Source organism: Microtus oregoni, unplaced genomic scaffold, assembly GCF_018167655.1.
Source record: "Microtus oregoni isolate MIOR12 unplaced genomic scaffold, Mior012 000042F_ref0000377, whole genome shotgun sequence".
NCBI classification, from domain to species: domain Eukaryota; kingdom Metazoa; phylum Chordata; class Mammalia; order Rodentia; family Cricetidae; genus Microtus; species Microtus oregoni.
The window spans coordinates 601,578-623,522 of record NW_024543209.1 but is presented as its reverse complement, the minus strand read 5'-3'; the positions used below and the strand labels follow the sequence as shown (position 1 = coordinate 623,522).

At 41.5% G+C, this 21,945-nt stretch overlaps 1 protein-coding gene across 1 annotated transcript in view; it reads left to right on the top strand.

The window, feature by feature from the left end:
- The window catches only part of LOC121433917 (constitutive coactivator of PPAR-gamma-like protein 1), an 86,514-nt gene that overhangs the window by 8,214 nt on the left and 56,355 nt on the right, over positions 1 to 21,945 (top strand). Inside the window, exons 2-3 of the mRNA XM_041632590.1 lie at positions 12,683 to 12,929; positions 17,948 to 18,030. Of these exons, the coding sequence (XP_041488524.1) occupies positions 12,683 to 12,929; positions 17,948 to 18,030 (330 nt within the window). The remainder of the gene's footprint in view (positions 1 to 12,682; positions 12,930 to 17,947; positions 18,031 to 21,945) is intronic.

The window sequence follows — 21,945 nt, the reverse complement described above, 5'->3', positions numbered from 1 at the left end:
TTGTTGCACTACCAGAGCACAGACCCGATAAGCAGTGCCAACCCCTTCAAAGCCTGTGTTCTGTATTTCTTTCTGGATGTCTTCCCCTTGCCTTCTACCTTTCCTTTTCCCAAGTCTGCAGTTTTAATTTCACCCATACAGGTTTGAGCCTCAAGATCACTCCCATCAGTCTGCACCGCTTCAGAGTCACCTGACCGTTCCATCCCCTCCCTTCCCCCACAAGCCCTACACTAATGACACGTGTAGCGGCCACAGTCTTTCTCACCTCTTCCTCATTCCCAGCATCCCTGACACAGAAGGCAACCACACAGCTGCTCTGCAAACCCGTTGGCAGGTTCTGAAACCAAATTTTTGGCTATTTATTGGCATTTAAGAAGTGATATAGACTCAAATACAACCAGAATCTAGAAGTGTGAGACACACTAGGAACCAGTAGCATTTCCTGTTGGTAGGTCAGCGTGACCTCGAGCTTCCACAGTTACCTCAGGTCATTCATCGTTCACACCCTGTAGAGCAGCCTACCACATCTTCAGGGAGGCCTCTTGTCGCGTTCAGACTTGACTAAAGCCATTAAGAGTCCAGCTCTGTTCAGACTTGTAGACCCTTCTGCAGCCCTGGCCATTATATCTCCTGCTTCATGGTTTGTACCATCCCTACCTTATTTATCTGTTTACTTTTGATTCTATTACCCATCTTTCCTGATTTCTGTCTCACTTAAGTTTGTCAAACTTATACTCTCTTCAAAGCCTGTCTCAATACCACCTTGCTTCTTGGGGTATGTGTGTGTACCCATGTGTGTGCATTTGGAGGCCCGAGCAGGACTGGGGTATCTTCCTGTATTAGTGACCACTTAACTGCTTAGAGACTGGGTCTCTCAGTGAGCTGGCAGCTTGTTGTTTTGGTTAGGCTAGGTTGGCTCATCTTTGCCCTTCAAAACTGGGTTACAGATGTGTGCAACTGTGAGTCCTGGGGATTTGACCTCAGGTCCTTTGCTTGCAGAACAAGCATTCTTACCCACTGGGCCATTTTCACAGTCCCAACATTAACCTAAACAAACAAACAAACAAACAAACAAAACCAGGTTCTCACTGTGTAGCCCTGGTTGGCCTGGAACTCCCAGAAATTTGCCTATGTCTGTCTCTGGCGTGTTGGAATTAAAGGCATGTACCACTATGCCAGGCTTTATTTTTTTCTATGTAGAATTGTCTGGTCCAGAACTTGCTATGCAGACTAGGCTGATGTTGGCCTCACAAGTGCTGGGTTTAAAGTTTGTACCACTACGCCAACATTCATCCTTTAAAATTAAAATATTTACTATGTTCTTTTATATAGCCAGACAAATTTTATTTTCTTTCAATATTTGGATTAATATCCATTTATTTTTTTTAATATATTTATTTATTTATTTATTATGTATACGATGTTCTGTCTGTGTGTATGCCCGCATGCCAGAAGAGGGCACCAGACCTCATTACAGATGGTTGTGAGCCACCATGTGGTTGCTGGGAATTGAACTCAGGACCTTTGGAAGAGCAGGCAATGCTCTTAACCACTGAGCCATCTCTCCAGCCCCTCAATATCCATTTATTAAAATGTGTTTTCTTACATGTTCTTTTCTGTTTCCAAGGGCTTAATTTTATTTAATGTTTACTTATTTTATGTGTATGGATCTCTTGCCTGCATTGTGTGTGTGTGTGTGTGTGTGCGTGTGCGTGTGCGTGCGCGTGCGTGTGCGTGTGCGTGTGCGTGTGCGTGTGTGTGTGTGTGTGTGTGTATGGATGTGTGCGTGTCTGGTGCCCGCAGAAGCTAGTAGAAGGCATCAGATTCCCCCAGGTCTGAAGTTACAGATGGTAGTGAACTGTCTTGTGGGTACTGGGAATCTAACTCCTGATCCTTTGGAAGAGCAGCCAGTGTACTTAATGACTGACCCATCCCTCCAGCCCTGAAAAGGACTTAATTTTAGCAGCCAACTGAGTGCCTGTTACTACTTGTCATAGACAGTGAAGGGAATTGAGAATTAGGGAAGCCTTTGGAAAGCTTGTACTGGGTTAGAGTGTTGAGGTAAGTCTTTCATGTTAACATTTAGAACTTTTTTTCGTGCCATGAAATGACATATTTGTGAAGGCTTGGGAGTAGTTCTTAGCTAGGGTTGACAATTAGTTAGTTGGCAGTGTCATCAGAGCCCCCAGGGCAAAGGGTGTTAACTGGGTAGAGGCCAGGGATGCTGCTAACATTCTGCAGTGTCCAGTACAACTCTCTGCAGCAGAGAGTTATCTATTCTCAAATACCAGTGCTAAGTCAAGGAAACCCCGATGCAACCAAATCCAGCGAATCTAAGTTGTAGGGCTTTTGAGGCCTTTGTACGCCAGGAAGAGAACTTGAAAGTACAACTCAAGTTTCTAATCTAAAATATGCATTTATATATACGCCCTGTATTTAAGATATTTTAGACCTATATTACCCTTCATTTTAATTTACTGAAATTTATGGAAAGAAGCTAATTAATACACAGTACACATTCTGACTGCAGTAAGCAGTTAACTATAGGAGTAAATGTCAAAAGACCGTATATAAGGAAAGGTATTTTAGAATGATTAGGCTATTTTCTTGGATTTGTAGACAGAATTTCAAAACAAGAAACAAGCAAAGCAAACCAACAAAAAGCCCCCAAATCAATTAGACATAGAAATGAACCAGAGTTTGGGTCTGGAGCCATGGCCCAGTGGTTAAGGAGCACATACTGTTCTTTCTCACAGAGGACCTGAGTTCTAATAGCACCTACATCTAGCAGCTCTCAACTGCCTGTAACTCCAGCTTCAGGGCATCTAACATCCGTCTGTCCTTCTCACTCATGCAGGTATATACATGTATACATAAATAAATAACAAAAATATCTTTTTTTTTTTTAAGATTTATTTATTATGTACACAGTGTTCAGCCTCCATGTATGCCTGCAAGCCAGAAGAGGGCACCAGATCTCAGTACAGAAGGTTGTGAGCCACCATGTGGTTGCTGGGAATTGAACTCAGGACCTCCGGAAGAGCAGTCCGTGCTCTTAACCTCTGAGCCATCTCTCCAGCCCCACAAAAATATCTTTAAAAATAAACGAACCAGAGTTAACATACAGTGTTTTAAAATTCTCCAGATGGCTGTGTAGCTTATCATTTATTTTGCTTTTCCCCCTCCCCTATGGAAAGTAAGTTTATGAGGACCTTGGCTGTCATCAAGCTCCTAGAACAATCCCTGGCTTATTGTAGTTGTTTACAGACTACCTGCTAAGTGTGGCACACCCAACACTGCAGCTTCCTCCTGCAGGCTGTGTGATAGGAGGAAGAAGAATTTTTTTTCAGCCCAGAGTCAGTTAATTCCAAAGGTGACTGACTGACCTCATCCCAGCCACCTGGTGCCTGGGTTTTATCTTACAATAATCCTTTTATGCTTCTTAACTCAAGATGTACACTGTTGAGAAGGCATAAAAGAGGACTGTGTAGGTAAACGGGCTGCTTCTGCTGCTTTCTTTCTTGTTGCTCCTGATTTGAGGCATTATGGGGGAAGTGTGGGCTGAGCTGCCATTGAGAGACAGCTCCATTTGTGCCCTAGCCATTTGGTATTTATTTTGCTGTTGTCTCAGAAAAAAACAAAAACAGCAACAACAACAACAAAAAACCAAACAAACTGTTTTTTTGGGGGGGAAAGAATGGATCCACCATGCTCTTGTCATTTTGCCAGTTACTATAGTAGTGCAGTAACAGGAGGTTCCAGCCAGAGGGCTGATCCCTGAGGTCCAGTGTGCTTCTGTCTTTGGAACTAGAGCCCATCCACAAAGAGCCGTGACAGGTCCACTGAGACAGCTGGGGCTTCTCTAGATCCTGCCCAGAGTGTATGACTTTGCAAACATTACTGTGGTAAATTGTGTCAATTTAAAGTTCTTTTTTTGGAACTCTTAAAATTAAGTTTTGGTATTTCAAATTTTGGGATGAATTTAAAATCTTGTCATTTATTTGTTTATCTAGATACAAGATGTTAACTGAGTCTTTAGGTGCATGTCACTGTGCCCAGCTTAGAGTTAGTTTAACAAAATAATTTTATTAAGTTTTAGCTGAGCTATTTGGAGGTTTTTATAATCGGCTATTTTAAATAGAATCCTTGTGAAAATACTATGATGTCTCTTGCCAGGTTTTTTAATTTTTTAAAAATAAAAAATTTAACTTTCATTTCTTTTATATCTACTCCCCCCCTTTTTTTTTAAGAAGGGAAAGGAAGCAAATTTATTACCACATAAGCACTGAGTCAAACTGTAGTTGTGTAACAAACAACCTGCTAAAGGGATTGAAAGGGGGAAATCATACCCTTTGGTTGTCTTTTTACAATTATAGTATGGTACACATAATTTGCCACCTTAACTATTTTTTTCTGCATATACATGTGTGTAGTGTACATTCTTGTGTGAGCACGTGTATGTGTACATGTGAACACCAGGTGATGTTGAGTATCAATCATCTTTTACTGATCTTCACCTTCTGTGTTGAGGTGCAGGCTGTCTCCCACTTGAGGACTCCACTAGTCTAGCTAGCCAGCTTGCTCCAGCAATCTCAGCTCCACCTTCTGATCACTGTTTTTTGGGGGGGGGGGGGGAAAGAATGGATCCACCATGCTCTTGTCATTTTGCCAGTTACTATAGTAGTGCAGTAACACATGAGCCACCGTGTACGCTCACAGTTACGTGGGTGTGGGAGATGGGCAATTGCCAGGCAGGTGCTTTACCTGGTGAGCCAACCCCCAGCCCTGGTGTTGTGTCCTTTTGGGGAACTACTATGCTGTTGTTCACACTTGCTGTACCACTTTATGTTCTTACGCATGCTTGCCTGTGCTTCTTGTCTGTTTTTGAACAGCAGCCATCCTGCTTAGTATGGTTACTTGGGTGTAGTTTGCATTTCCCTAATAACTTGCCAAAGTTGTGCATCTTTTTGATGTCACTCCTTTTGGAATTCTGGCCTAACTCAAACAAATACTTCTCATTGCTTTTAGGACCATTGCCTTCTATTCTTGTGGAATAAATGAGGTCTGTAAGATCTGCTTGGTCAGTTGTGATTGCAGTTTCCCTAGAGGGAGAGATTGGAATGAATGCTATTACAGTTATATCTCCCCTTTAAAGTCAGAAACAATAAACCACCTCACCAGACTGGAATTGACAATTGGATTCGATTTGTGAGTTGGACAAGGGCAGGAACAGAAGCCAGGAGTGAGTTTCACCACCTAATACTTACAGGCTGGACTTCTGTGGGCCTATGTCAAAGCTTGTTGCTTTATCTTATAAGCAGAAGAATTCAGGTTCATAAACATCCTCTATGACCAGACTAACTTGTATCTTCTCTGTTGGCTGGAGGATGGGTTAATTATTCCGTGAGCTGTCATACACAGTGTGTTTTTCTCTATGACATGTCCTGGTTTACTTAAGAAGTGCCTGAAACATTTCAAGTGTTTGTTACCTGAAACAATTCTGTGGGGTTCACATGCAATGTGTCTAATCATCCCAGCTTCCCTGTGATGAATACGGAGGTACACCAGTATTAAGTGGGCAGTTTACCACCTGCTTAGCAGGGGCCTAAGACTGTGTTTTCCCTATAGTTTAGGAGCTAGTGACAGCCCTGCCCCCAGGGCTGTCTCTGTGTCTGCTTTTCACAATTTATAGTAATAATACTTGCTAGCTAATCTTGGAAGTCATTGTTCTTTATAAAATCAACTTTGACTTATTTGTCCCTCTTGTTTTAATGTGTCTGTGTGTCACTTGTGTGCTTGGTGCCCATGGAAGCCAGAAGAGGGCATTGGATCCTCTGGTACCTTAGTTATAGACCATTGTATGTACTGGGAACCAAATTCTGGTTCTCTGAAAGAGCAGCCAGTGGTCTCAATATCTGAGCCATCTCTTCAGCTTATTTATTTTTTAGTTTGTCTAGTGCGAAATTAACCCAAAATTCTGTAGTAGATTGATAGTAGAATAAAAATAACCATCCTAAGCTAAGAAGGTACTTTCTTGACAGCGAAACCAGTACATTTGCTGCCGCTTAAACCTTTCATCATTAGCCTTGCCTGCCCTGCTTCTTGGGAGGGTTTGTAGCTCTCACCTGCTGGCTCAGGCAGGCATCGTGTGTGGGTCACTGGCCTTGCAATCAGCTGGTGCTGAAGAATATTGTTTCTTTGAGTGTGTGCAGGAGTTTTGAATTGGAGTTTCACTTCCTTGGTGGGAAGCTTGCCCCACTTCTAACACAGCAGGTGGTCTCAGTGGCTTCTGGCATGGGATTTTTAATGATGAAGCAGCTCAAATCCAAGTCTAAACCTTAGAGATGGGTTCTCTCTGAGGAGCTCTGAAGGCTTAGTTCTTTTGTTTTATGCTTTCTGGGGTTAACGGTAACAATATTTTCAACGTTGCATCTCATAGACTTCTTTGTTCGTTTATTGTTTTTTTTTTTTTTTTTTTTTTTTTTTTTTTTTTAGAGACAGGGTTTTTCTGTGTAACTCACTCTGTAGACCAGGCTGGCCTCAAACTCTGAGATTCACGTGCCACTGCCTCCTGAGTGCGCCACCACCACCACCTGGATTCTCATTTATTACTCTGTGTGTGTGTGTGTGTGTGTGTGTGTGTGTGGTTTTTTGAGTCAGGATTTCTCTGTATAGCTCTGGATATCCTGGAACTCACTTAGTAGAACTCAGAGATCCACCTGCCTCTGCTTCCCAAGTGCTAGGTTTAAAAGGGGACACCACCACTGCCCAGCTATTTATTATTATTATTATTTTTTTTTTTAAGTTTTTCGAGACAGGGTTTCTCTGTAGCTTTTTGGAGCCTGTCCTGGCACTAGCTCTTGTAGACCAGGCTGGCCTCGAACTCACAGAGATCCGCCTGCCTCTGCCTCCCGAGTGCTGGGATTAAAGGCGTGCACCACCACCGCCCGGCTTATTTATTATTTTTTAAGAAAGGGCCCTGCTATGTAACCTAGACTGTCCTTGAACTTTCCATGCCTTGGCACACTGAATGATGAAATTATAGACATCTGCCACAAACTTGGCCACATAAGTTTCCCCATGTTGGGATTTGAGTATCTGTGTATGTGCGCAGGTGTATAAACCAGAAAAGCATGTTGGTGCTTCCTCTAAGCACTCTGCCTGTTCCCTTCCGGGCAGGGTTTCTCCTTACACCCGGGTGTCCTTGGCCAGGCTAGAAACCAGCAAAGGCCAACGGTTTTCCTGTCTCTGTCCCACTCTGCCCAGGGTGGGGGGTGGGTGGAGTTAGGGCTGCAGGCATTTGTGGGAATGCTGGCTTCTCATTTGGGTGCTTGGGTTCAACTCTGGTCCTCACTATTACAGAGCAAGCACTCTTCACCACTGAGTCATTTCTGGCCTCAAGCTTCACAATGTTTATTCGCTCCTAAAAATGAAATTAACAAATTTATGGAGCTATAAATATACAAATTTTATTGTATTGCTTCCAGGCTCATCCTGGGAAGAGTAAAAGCAGGAGAAAAGGAAAAAGTAATGGAGTCCTGATCACCAGAGGCGGATGCTCCTGTTTGTCCTACTCTGGCTTCAGAGCACTGAAGCTCTAGGACTTAGTTTATATTTGTATGTACATATGTGTGAGTATGTGTGTGCACATGTATGCGTGTGTATGTGGAGGCCAGTGGTCTATGTTCAGTGTGTTCCTTTTGCTTTTGAGACAGGGTCTCACTGAAGTTAGAGTTCATCAATATGGCTGGTGAGCTCCCAGGCATCCTCCTGCCTCTTCCTTTCTCCTTAGTGTTGGGACTACAGAAGTTCTTTTACATGAGTTCTGGAGATCCCAGCTCCGGTTTTTGTGCATGTTTAGCATGCACATCACCGAGCCACCTTCCCAGACCTTAATTTAAAATTTTACAAAAATATAATCCAATTTATTTAGAGACAGCTGAGGCTGTCCTTGATCTCTTGGTTGTCCTGTTACCACTTCCCAAGTGCTGGGGTCACAGGCAGATGCCACCATGCTGTTTCTTCTTTTTTTAAAAATATTTATTTATTTATTATGTATACAATATTCTGTCTGTGTGTATGCCTGCAGGCCATTAGAGGGCACCAGACCCCATTACAGATGGTTGTGAGCCACCATATGGTTGCTGGGAATTGAACTCAGGACCTTTGGAAGAGCAGGCAGTGCTCTTAACCTCTGAGCCATCTCTCCAGCGCCCCCCTTGTTATGTTTGGATGAATGACTACCTGGCGGCACTCTTTCTTACTCCCGCTCAGACCTCCTGTCTGTGCTGTTTTCACTCTAATTACATCTTCTGCCAGGTCTTTTATCAACCACCATTACCTTAAAGCTTGAAGAATTGTGTATTTGTCCACTGTGAACATAGTTATCCATTCATTCGTCAGTCAGTCAGTCCTGGTTAAAGGCTGGACGCAGGTAGTGGGGTAAGGGCCTAACATATGCAAGGCCCTGGATTCTATCCTAGCACTACTACAAAATAATTTAAAAAAAAAAAGGAAAAGGAATAGTCCTATTAGAAAGAAGCATACCCTTTAGTCCACTCTCTGCTGTCAACTTTGTGCAGATTCCTAAATTTTATGGGTCTGTCTCTACAAAAAACAAGGACCTCTGCTCTCACACACATTTTGTATTAGAGAAGGCTTGTTGCCTGACACACGGGAAGCACTGAGACCGAGAAATGCCATATCTTGTGAGTTCCCAGGGATTCTTAAGTTGCAGATTAGCAGGGTGGCCTCTCCAGCAGCAGCAGCAGCAGCAGCACCTGAAGCAGTGGCAGGAGTGATTGGCAGTAGTTCCCCATTAGCATCTTTCTCCACACCAGCAGAATTCTTTGTTTGTTCTTAACACTGGTCTTTAGATTAGCATTTAAAAGCAAAGTGCAGCTGGGTATGATTATGTAGGCCTGCAATACCAGCATTTGGTAGGCTGAGGCAGGAGGATTGCAAGTTTGAGGTTATCCTAAAAAAACCACAGTGAGATCCTGCCTCAAAGGAACAACAAAATCTAGTGTATTAAAAAGTGCACGAACTTTAGTAATCCACCCCAACTCTAATTTGCAAATGATTAACAATATTGTAATTCTTCCACAAAGGCAGATAGAGCACTAAACAAATAGCCAGCTGCAGCAGACGTATGATTGGCTGCAGTGGATGCAGTATGAACGTGGAGGTCCTTGTCTTTTGAAGTGGGCTGCTTTCTAGTGGGACTGTTCTTTTTTTTCTTGTTGTGGTAGTACTGGGATGGAATTGAGGGCGTGTATAAGTTACCTTCATCCAGCCACCAGCCTTCCCAGGCCTTAACCAGGCTGTTTTTGTTCTCGCCCTTCCTCTCTCCCTCCCTCTCCTCTGTCTTTCTCCCTCCCTCTCTCTTCTGTCTCCCTCTCTCCTTCTCCCTCCCTCCCTCCCTTCCCCTCCCTCCCTCCCTCCCTCCCTCTCCCTCCCTCTTCCTCCCTCCCTCTCCCTCCCTCTCCCTCTCCCCCTCAGAAAGTTGTGCACACATAATTCCACTACCCTGATACAACCCCATTGGGTCTTTCCCTTTTCAATCTGTTTCCAGACCCAGTTTTGCTATCTATAATTATCATTATATTGTGTTCTAATATGATTAATGTTTTAATGAAACTTTCCTTAAGTTTTTCCAAAAAACATTGTAGTGACTGTTTCATAATTTCAGTTTGGTTTTCTTTGTTTTTTTTTCTTTTTTTTTTTTTTTTCCGAGACAGGGTTTCTCTGTAGCTTTGGTGCCTGTCCCGGAACTAGCTCTTGTAGACCAGGCTGGCCTCGAACTCCCAGAGATCCGCCTGCCTCTGCCTCCCGAGTGCTGGGATTAAAGGTGTGCGCCACCACTGCCCGGCTTCAGTTTGGTTTTCTCCTGTAGGAGTTATTATGATTCTTTTCATGGCTAAAAATCTAATGATTTTTATTTGGTAGATTAGCTTTTAGGCTATTTCCTGGAGTAGGGTTACTGGGCAAAGAACATGAAGGTTTTACAGCTTTTAAAATATATTGCCGATTGTTTTACAACACTCACAGCATTGTTTGAAAGCTGACAAGTTAACCTGACCGCTGACTCAGTCTTCACCTTCCACTCTCTGGCTTCTGATCCCACCCAGGTGAAGCTTTACTTCCCGATCTTTGATTTTACCTCAGATCTGTGTGGGCATGGCCTTGGGAACCCTTCCAGAGCCGCCTTTTTCAGCTTTTGTTTGAAAAGTCTTCCTTAGAAGAAGCCCTTCCTTCCTGTCTTGAGTGAAGCCCATAGTCAGGGAGCTCAGAGAGCGATGAAGTCAGGAGTTCCTAGCCTTGGATATGGATCTGCTCTCGGTTTTCTGGAACAAGGATGCTATAGAACTAACTGCCCACAGATAGAAATGTGGACCATGCAGACTCACTGCGCTGTCTCCTATAAGCTGTGAATCCTCTAAGATGAGTGGTCTCCTGTCGTCATAGGAGTCTCTTCCCTTTTATTGAAGAACCTCTTCAGAGGGGATGTTTGGGAAACAACCAGTAATTTCTGTTCATTTAGCAGTACTTTAAAATTTCTTCCTTCTTTTTTTCACCTTTGAGGTGTCTATGGAAGAAAATTATTTGAATAAAGAACTTGGACTAGACTAAGATTACCATTTCAAGATAGAATTAATTTTTGAGCATTTTTAAGTTACTTTTCTATGTTAACTGATGTGTTTCTAGATTAAGGATGAGGTAAGTTTCTCTTCATCTATGGAAGACTGCTACCTGAGTAATTGTAGTTTTGCTTTTTCTTATACCATAATAATGTTTTATTAAATTTTCTCCCCAGGAGAATTCAAAAATTTATTTTTCCTTTAGCTAGTATCATTAACAGTTTGCTTTGCCTCTTGGTGAGATTTCATTACACGAATTTCAGCCAGACCTGGAAACCACTTTCATTGTGAAAGCCAGCAAGATGAGCTTAATGATGGCCACCGCTGAGGAGACACAAATGTTCTGTGTCACTTAGGTGCAGGAAGATAGTTGCTGCTCCCCTGACAGTTGGCCGCTGGAACTTAATTTTAAATTTAATTTAAAATTTCACTCATTAATCCATACATTAGGTTGTAGTTCTAGAAATTTCAGGTTAAAGAGGACATGCATCTCTTTTTAGTCTCTGGAGATTTAACTGAGTTCCCTGACTCATTATAAATATTTTTAATTGGTTTTATTGAGCTATACATTTTTCTCTGCTCTCCTTCCTGCCTCTCGCTTCCCCTTCAACCCTTTCCCATGGTCCCCATGCTCCCAATTTACTCAGGAGATCTTGTCTTTTTCTACTTCCCATGTAGATTAGATCCATGTATGTTTCTCTTAGGGTCCTCATTGTTGTCTAGTTTCTCTGGGATTGTGAATTGTAGGCTGGTTTTCTTTGCTTTATGTTTAAAAATCAGTTACGAGTGAGTACATATGATAATTGTCTTTTTGGGTCTGGGTTACCTCACTCAATATGATGTTTTCTAGCTCCATCCATTTGCCTGCAAATTTTAAGATGTCATTATTTTTCTCTGCTGTGTAGTACTCCATTGTGTAAATGTACCACATTTTCCTTGTCCATTCTTCAATCGAGGGGCATTTAGGTTGCTTCTAGGTTCTGGCTATGACAAACAATGCTGCTATGAACATAGTTGAACACATGTCCTGTGGCACGATTGCACATCCTTTGAATATATACCTAAAAGTGGTATTGCTGAGTCGTGAGGAAGGTTGTTTCCTAATATAAATTCTAATCTCTAAAATACCTTCACTTGTTGAAGAAATAAATAGCTTCCTAGAATTTTGGTTGGACAGAGTTTGAGAATTGGCAAGCGAGGGAAATCAATAGTTTGGGATTTGAAGTATTACACCTTGTTTAATTTTAAAAAAATGATTTGGACTTTGGTTTTAACATTTCAGAGCAGTTTTCAGTGCTTGTGGGCATAGGACCGCAGCCTCCCTGCCTGCTTGTCAGTGAGCCTCCAGGCTAGATTACAGTGCGCAGTTCCAGTAGTTCCTGGTAGGGGTGCAAAGTGAAAGTGCTTGGGCTCCTTCTCTTCACCGACGTGGCAGTTAGCATGTAGTGAGTCTAAGTGGTAGTTCTGATGTGGCTTGCCCAGGAACTTTAGGGTGTTCATGTGTATCCCGAGAATCCCTGTGATGAATGCCTTAGGAACATAGACTGGGACATAGCTAGATATAGGTTTTTGTTTTTGTTTTTTTTTTAAAGGAGAAAGTGTAATTCTGCTTTCCTACACTTTTGATGTACTTTGAAGAGGTTGTGTTGGCTATGCAAATGTGGGTGTCTCTTTTGTCTTTCTGCTTTTATTTCCCCTTTTCATCTTCCCCCACCCTCTCCGTTTTTCTTCTAAATACTGTCACAGGGATCAGTCAGATTTGCCTGTTTTTAGGCAGGGTGAGTTTTGAATTGTCATGAGTGGGGATTAATTTGCAGTCTAGATGGGATGGTAGATTATTGACAGGTGATTTGAGTTCAGTTTCCCAAGAGAGTCCTCCTGTTGGAGCACTGTGCTACCCACTTGGTCCTGGCACTTTTGGATCATTTGAATAATGTTTATGTCAGTAGCTTTTTAATGCTGTAGAGTACATCTGCCTGTTGAGCCTGCTGCTGCAGTTAGAACATGTATCTGATGGTATTTTCTTCTTTTTTTGTGCGTAGGTTGCACAGAGCATTGAGGATCACCATCAAGAAGTGATTGGCTTCTGCAGAGAGAATGGTTTCCATGGTTTGGTGGCGTATGACTCTGATTATGCACTGTGCAACATCCCCTACTACTTCAGTGCCCATGCCCTGAAACTGAGCCGCAATGGGAAGAGTCTCACCACAAGCCAATATCTGATGCACGAAGTTGCCAAGCAACTGGACCTGAACCCAAATCGTTTTCCTATATTTGCTGCTCTGTTAGGTAGGTGGAGTAGTGTAAAAACTGTTTTCTAAGGGAGTGGTACAGTAAGCATACTGATGTATCCTTTGAAGATTTTCTGCCCAAATGCTTTGGTTTTATATCTGATATTTACATTTAAGAATGAAAAAATGGGTTCTTAATTGTATTCTTTTGTATATTTTCTCCTTTTTTGCTAGTAACGTATGGTTTTTGTTTCTAAATTTTTGTTTATATGTTGTTCTATCCAGGCTGATAAACTTAACTCTGTGATAAACTCCAAGTTTTAGAAAAATAACATTTCTGAATCACATGTGCTAACACGTGCCAAGTATGAAAGATGAAAGTGGTAGTGACCATCAAACTGGTAGTGTAAATTGTGTTTATAAAAGAAGAAAATATGTGATTGGCATTGTGGCACAAGCCTATAATACCAGCATGCAGGAAGCTGAGGCAGTAGGATCACCACAAAGCAAGTTCAAAACCATTCTGAACTACACAGTGAGACCCTGTCTCCAAAAAAAAAAAAAAAAAAAAAAAAAACAAAACAGTGATCTTGAGAGTATACTGCTCAGAGGGCTGGGAAGATGGCTCAATGATTAAGAGCACTGACTGCTCTTCCAGAGGACCTGGGTCCAATTCCCAGCACCCACATAGCAGCTAACAGCTGTCTGCAAGCCCAAGATATGATACCCTCACACAGAGATACATGCAGGCAAAACACCAATGCAAATAAAGTAAAAATAAATAAATTATGCAAAAAAAAGATTGTACTGCAGTTGTCAAGGATTGAGTTCAGTTCCCAGCACCCATAGTGGGTGGCTTGTCTCTATAAGTACTTGCACACAGAAACATACACAGGCTGGAGAGATGGTTCAGCGGTTAAAAGCATTTGCTGCTCTTCCAAAGGACCCAAGTTTCAATTCCCAGCAGCCACATGATAGTACACAACTGTCTGTAACTCTAGTTCCAGGGAACCTGACACTCTCACACAGAAACATAGGTAGGCAGAACACCAATACACATGAAATAAAATGTACATACACAATTCAAAATAAAACTTTGATTAGAGAGATGATGGTTCAGAGATTAAGAGCACTTGCTGTTCTTGCAGAGGACCCCACCCCTACCCCTAGTTTGATTCTTAACACACATGTAGTAGCTCACAACCACCCATAACTCTAGTTCCTAGAGAGCCAATAGCCTCTTCTTACCTGTAGGCATCAGGCACACATGTATGACATACAAACATACATACATACATACATACAGGCAAAACACTTGGACGCATCCAATAAAATAAATAAGTTTAAAATTAGAAAAAATAATTGCTGGGCACTAGTGGTGCACACCTTCAGTCCCAGTACTTGGGGAGGCAGAGGCGGGTGGATATCTGAGTTTGAGGTCAACCTGGTCTACAGAGTGAGTTCCAGGACAGCCAGGGCTGTTACACAGAGAAACCGTGTCTCAGAAAACTAAATGGAAAAGAAAACTACACACATAAAATCTAATCACAAAGAATATTTGCCACAGGACTAAAGCATTGCTATGATTTCTTTCCCTTTGAATGGTAGCCATTATTATAAAAGAAAACAGTTGCCTTTTTGTTTTATTTTGTTTTGAACTAGAGTTTTATATAGGTTTCTAATGACCTTTTTCAAGGATGAGCTTGGACTTTAGGGCCTCCTGTCCTTGCTGGATTATAGGTGCATGACACCATTCCCAGCAGAAAAACAACTACTTTAAAAGAAAAACACCATTGTAAGTAAATTAAAAAAAAAAAAATCTCATGAAACAATTATTTTTGCTATATTCTCAGAAAGGATATATTTTGTATATTAATTTATATTTCTTAAATAAGTTTCAAGAGGTAACATGTACATGTGCACATTTGTTTGTTTGCTTTTTTTGTTTTTTGAGACAGAGTTTCTCTCTGTAGCCTTGACTCTCCTTAAACTTGATTTGGAGATCAGGCTGGCCTCGAACCTATTGAGATCTGCCTGCCTCTGCCTCTGCCTCCCGAGCGCTAGAATTAAAGGTGTGCACCGCCACCGCCCAGCTGCATGTGTATGCCTTTTACTTTGTGTCATTCCTTTCCTGTTAGCGTACCCTTTCTGTGTCTTTGTACGTGTCAAGCTACTTTAAAATTCAACTCTCTAACTTTTTTTTTTTTCATAATTGTATCCGAGTAGAAATGCATGGTTTTTTGAGTGAGGTTTTCCTGTGACTGAACTCCTTGGTTCTCTGCTTTAGATACTAGGGCTCTTTGGGAAGCTGCATGATCTCTAGTGAAGTTAGATACTGGGCTTTCTGTGGAGTTAGCCCATTCTGGGGAATTAGTTAGACTGTGGATCATTTTTAGAAATTCCTAGTTACCAGAAAGGTAGGTGTATATAGGTCAGAGGTCACTCTCGAATGACGTTCCTCTGGACAGCTGTTTACTTTTTTTTTTTTTTTTTTTGGTTTTTCGAGACAGGGTTTCTCTGTGGCTTTGGAGCCTGTCCTGGAACTAGCTCTTGTAGACCAGGCTGGCCTCTAACTCACAGAGATCCGCCTGCCTCTGCCTCCCAAGTGCTGGGATTAAAGGCGTGCGCCACCAACGCCCGGCCCAGCTGTTTACTTTTGTTCTTGATTTCTTTTGTTTTGACACAGGCTCTCTCACTGGGTAAGTGTAGGCTAACTGGCTAGTGAGCCCTAAGGAGGATCCATTTGTGTTTGGCACACATACCCGCACGCACCTCATGTTGGGTTGTAAGGGATGTGCCATTATACATGTCTTTTTATGTGGGTTACAACTTGGGTCTTCATGCTTGCAAGGTGAGCATTTGCCAACTGAGCTATTTCTAGCTCCAGATTTGTATAAATAGTACAAAACACTTTTATGTTTTGTTATATAAGAACAAAATATTAATTTTACAGGTTGTTTATTTGGATCTAGTTGTAAATATCGTTTCTTATGGAATTTTTGTGTCTTTAGATTTGGAAGATTAAAATAAATGAAATATATTTTTATAAGTTATAATGTAAAAGGATACTTTTTTTGATGTCTGAAGCATGTGTTCATCTGCTCATACATACTCAGCACTGGAATGCTGATACAGGAAGATTGGGAATTTGAGGCCAGCCTGGGTGACATTGACATGTTAGTTCCAGACCAGCAAAGTTGTATAGCATATCAAGAACCTATTTTATAGCTGGGCAGTGGTGGTACATGCCTTTGATCCTAACATTTGGAAGGGGGCAGAGACAGGCAGATCTCTCTGTGAGTTCATACAGAGCTAGTTTCAAGACAGTCGGGGTTCTTAAGAAAAAAACCCCAACAAACCAAAAACCTATTTTATTACAAAAGTCGGTAGGGAAGTGGCACATTACATAGATGATCAGTGTTTACCTAAGTGCTAAGCAAAATGTCTTTTGCCTAGAATTTGACATATGGATGAATACTTGATTTTCTGTTTAAGAAATGCTGAATATATTTCTTTGAGGTAATATCAACTCATACTTTTCTAGATAATTATATTAGAAAAATTTGAAATAAGTGAAGGAAAAATCCAAGTAATACTTTAGCTAGGTCTGTATGTTGTTACTCAGGAGAATGATGCAACAAGATCAAAAATTTAAGTCCTTTTGGGCAACTTAGTAAGGCCCTGTCACAAGACAAAAAAGTAAAATGGGGCTGCAGCTCAGTGGTAGAATGATGTCCGCCCTATGTTCAATTCCCAGAAGTTTAAATGTCATCCAGTTAATTTGAGGTATAGAGTCTAGTCTGTTCAAGAAGTTTAGATAAATTATGAGTAAGTTTATTTATTGTAGATTTTGTAAAAAAAAATTGTTGTCTTCAAATAAAACTATTTCCTTCTCTGTAATAGAAAGTGCAGTTATTTAAAATGTTTGGGAAGTTGAGTGGAATATTCATTTAAAAATGTTTGAGTTGAGTTTTTACAAAGTCCATTTCTGATACTGAAATTAACTTCATATTTTCTTCTCTCTCTCTCTTTCTTTCTTTCGCGGGGGGGGGGGGGGGAAGGTTTCAAGGCAGGATTTCTCTGTGAAACTGGCCTTGAATTCACAGATATCTGCCATCTGCCTATCAAGTGCTGGGATTAAAGACATGCGCCACCACCGCCCAGCAACTTTTTATTTTCTTAAATTGAATCTTTAGAATAACTCTGAGACTTTGTATTTCACAACAAAATTCTGGGCAGAACACTCACAGCAGCAAGCAGCACAGAGCCCAGATGTGTGCACAGCTGGGGCTTATTTGTGTTGGTCTGGGTGTCCTGGGGTTCACACTGTGTGTTGGGATAATAGGCTGTAGCAGTGCTGCCTGTGTTATTGCCTGTTAGTAGGTAGTTGGTGGGTCTGATGTTTTAATGTCGAAGTGATTTAGCCAGGAAACAAACATCACAGAGTTGCTTAGGAAATCACTACTTTAAAATTGCAGCGAGTAGCAGCACCCTAGAGATGTGTTTGGGGCCCTAGAACCCTGCTATGAAAGAACGCCCTTCAAGAATATAGTTCCTGCTTATAGACGGGCATAGCCCTAGCAGTCGGACAGACAGCTCAGATATTATAGTCTGTGCTCTGTCACAGATACTGGTGGGTGGTGAGTCATGCTGTAACACAGTTGTTGTTATTTCATCTTCCTAGGGAAGATTTAATAACCATGAGTCCACATCTGGCTATGTCATTGTCAAGTAATTTTGAACCACAGGTGTTTCAGGAACACATGAAAACTTAGGTCTCGTCCCTATGTGACTTCCTGGAATCCTTAGACTGAAGTTTTGCATACTGCTGGGAAGTTGATTCGGTGTGTAGCTCTGTGAAATCCTTAGTATGAATGGTATCCAAACTATCTGAAAATTCCCCTGGTGCTTGAGTCAACTGTCAGGACTGCCTGCTGTGTGTTGCTTCATAGAACAATGTGAAGAAATGCTTGATTTCTCTTGAAAGTGGAGTACGCATTAGCTAGCACACAGTGGTGTAGGAGTCTCCAGTGTCACTGATCCATGGCTCTTACACTGTCCACATTTATATTCTAGGAAACCACATACTACCTGATGAGGATCTGGCTTCCTTTCACTGGAGTTTACTTGGTCCAGAGCATCCACTCGCCTCACTGAAGGTACAAATGTCACTTGGTTTTCCAGCATTTGACTGGCCACTGTGATTTTGTACATATAATACAATGCACTATGTACTTTACTGAAGAAGGGGACAAGCTGTGTGGGTAGAAGTGTCTTGTTTGTGACTCCGTCCTGCTTCCTCCTTATTCTCAACATCTGTGTGATAGGCAGACTTATGCATTCCTTCAGAATGCTCTTCAAAGTCCCAGTTAGTATAGTGCCACAGCCATGCCTATTTTAACTGCTTCTTAGTATAATGAATAATTTTTAGAATATGCTTATAAAGTACTGAATTTTTTTTTTTACACAAAGGCTTAACTTACAAGTACTGAAAATTTTTATAAAGGGTCCTGTAGATATTTTAGTACAAAACTGTAGGTTTTTTTTGTTTTTTTTTTTAAGACAGGGTTTCACCATGCATCTAACCAAGGTTGACCTGGAATTTGCTGTTTAGATCAAGATGACCTTGATCAGGCAGGAGAGATGGCTCAGAGGTTAAGAGCACTGGCTGCTCTTCCAAAGGTCCTGAGTTCAATTCCCAGCAACCACATGGTGGCTCATGGCCATCTATAATGAGATCTGATGCTCTTTTGGCATGCAGGGAAGGAATGTGGTATACATAATAAATAAATAAAATCTTTAAAAAAAATGACCTTGATCTTAAAATTATCCACACCTACCTCTACCTCCCAGTTGCTGGGTTGTACACTTTCTCAGTGGCATTGCAAGTCATTTACTATAAGGTTTTGGCTTTGAGGTCCTTAGCTTCGGTCTTAGAGACCTATTTGCTGGGTTGGCCCTGTTATTGGGGATCCTGATTCGGAAACAAAGTAACCTGGGGCAGGGGTAGGTGACTGGAGGGGTTGATCAGACTTCAACCCTGAGACTGTAAGTTCATTGGCTGTAAAAACAGAGTATGCCAGCGAGGGGACACTGTGATTGATATGTAATAATAAATAATAATAAAACAACAGAGTATGTTATTTACTTGGAGTTGCTGGATATACTTGGAATACACTATTTTTAAGAGCAGGGAAATCCTCACTGTAACCTTCTGCTTGAAGAATATTCTCTTAGTATATAATATTTTAGTCTTAGTTATGTAATTGTTAAGAACCTTTTTTGTACTTATAGTAATAACATCAGATCACTGTGCCTTGGCCTGCCAAAGAGGCTTCTGCTGGTCATCCGGCTGTGCCCACTGGTTGGTCTTAGTGGGGCAGAGTCTTCTCTTAAGTTAGCCTCAGGCTTTCAAGTGAGTGAGCTACTATTACTCTGGAGCAGAGACCCTCATCCTGCTTCCCCTGTACTGTAGGGATAGTTAGGACAACCCAGCCCTGCAAGTGTTCTGCAGAGGTGTGTGAGGCTGCAGCCATTAGCCTGACATGGGACCCTGGCCACAGGCACACACTAAAACTGATTTTTCCAAATGTGTTTTGTGGGTTTTATATTATTCTATGATTTTTGTGTCCTTACCAGTTAAAGGAATTTTAAATTTTGAGTGGGTATTTGGTTTTTTTTTTTTTTCGAGACAGGATTTCTCTATGTAATGGACCTAGCTGTGCTGGAACTAGCTCTTGTAGACCAGGCTGGCTTCGAACTCACAGAGATCTGCCTGCCTCTGTCTCCTGAGTGCTGGGATTTAAGGTGTGTGACTGCTTCCCAGCTGGATATTTTATTTTAATTTTTAGAAAGTCTTATTAATGTTGCTAGCTTTAATTAAAAAATATATAATTTCTTCTTGTTGCTGATTTTTCCGGAATCTTGAGATCCCGGAATGGTTCATTACCCCTCCCACTCCTGGTGTGTGTGTGTGTGATTTTGCTCTGTAGCATTTTGAGTGTCACTCTGAAGATGGGTGCTAACGATCTGGTGTTGGTGTCACTAACCGTGTCTGCCATGCTATACCTTGTCCTTGGAAAGGTGGCAGCAGGAGACCAGTAAGCCAGTAGCTGTGTGGACCCAGCCTCCTTACCGGAGGAGCTGCAAAATTTCAGTGCTTGGAGGCTGCTTTTGTGTCAGATGAGCACTGGAGCTAGGTTGGTGGACTAGTGGCTTTATTATTCTGGAATGTTCTCTAAAATTCAGTTGGGAATAAATTCACTAAATAGAAAAGTAGACTTAATTTACGCATTTCACTCTTTGTCCTAGCATAAGGGGACAGTTTTGTCTCCATGTATCTTCTAGGGAAGGAATTTACTGCCTTTATGTTAGTGTCAAGCTGAAGTTAGCACAATGCATCCTTTATGTTAAGTCAGTCTCTAGCTCAATAAGAGCAAAGAAAGAATACCTGAAATGTGAGCACCTTCTGGACTGTGGAGAAAATGATAGGGACTGAAAGTAAGTAAACTAAATATTCTGCCTTCTTAAAAAACCAACAAAAGCAAAACATTGCCTGATTATAGAAGAAAAAAATGGAGGCACCTAACTTGAGGTGTTTTGGCTGGACATTCTGCTCTTATTGGTTGATCTTTATGGTTTTCCTATTTCTTTTTCCATTTTTACTCTCCAGACTTTAAATAGTAGAGAAAAGTTAGACTGGGTCTTGCTGTATAGTCCTGACTGGCCTGGAACTCATCACAATCCTTCTGTCTCTGCCCTCTATCTAGGTGCTGTGATTACAGGCATCAGCCACCGCTGCTGGCCTAACTGTATGTTCTCAGTGGTTAATATGAACTCTGAGAACCTAGATTTAGCATGAAATGTAGTCTCTGCTTTTTTTTGTTGTTGTTATTTGTTTGTTTGAGACAGGGTTTCTCTATGTAGCTTTGGAGCCTGTTCTGGAACTTGCTCTGTAGACCATTTTTCTGTTTGGTTTCCTTTCTCTTGACATAATGCTTTCAGGTCTGCTGCAACTGTGGCATGTCTCAGCACCACATTCTGTCCTGGGGCTGGATGACACCCCATGTATGATTATGCCACCTTTTGTTTGCTTGTCAGACTATTGACTTTTAGGTTGTTTATGTTTTCTGGTGAATTCTGTTGTAAGCCATTGGTGGCACACACCTTTAATCCTAACACTTGGGGGGCAGACGCAGGCAGATCTCTGTGAGTTTGAGGCCAGCCTAGTCTACAGAGTGAGTTCTAGGACAGCCAGAGCTACACAGAGAAACCCTGTCTCAAAAATTAAAAACAACAAAAAACCAAAAACAAAAGATTAAAAAAATTAAATAAATTCTATTATGAAGACATTGGCACACTTTTTTATACATTTCATTTTTCCTTAGTGTTTAGGCTATGTGCTCATTCTGTGCTTGGTGCTTTGAGAGTTCATCACACCATTTCATGCTGTGCAGTGGCTGTACACTTTCTGTTCTCCCAGCAACTTGTGGAGGGTTAGATTTCTGCATGTCCTTAACGCCCAGGTTACTGCCTGTTCTTGTACTTAGTCATCACGGTGGTTAATGAGGTCTTCATTTTACTTTCAAGTTGATTTTCTCTAATGACTAATGGTGGTGCGCATCTTTTCCTGGGCTCATTGGCCATTTCCCTGTCTCCTTTGGTTGAAGTCTGCTTGGATCCTTTGCCTATTTTTAAATTGAGTTATTTATCTTCATCAAGTTAAAACAGATTTTAATATAATCAGATGTAATTCTTCTGCTGTATATATGATTTGCAAGTATTTTTTGTTTTTGATTTTTGAAACAGAATGAGCCAAGTTAGCTTCCAATTTTCCATCTTCTAGCCTCTATTCCTTCCTCTCGAAAGCTGGGATTACAGTCTATTGCTGCCTTTTTCTCCTTCCCAGTGGTGTCCTGTTAATTTGCACATCACTAACTTGGTTACATTTTGTCATTTGCCCTATTCCCACCCCCTACAGCCCTTGGTCCTCAGTGTACCTTAGTTTAGTGCAGACATCTAGGTTACACCCTTGGTCCTCTTGTATTCTACTGCAACCTCCTGTCTCTAGAGCC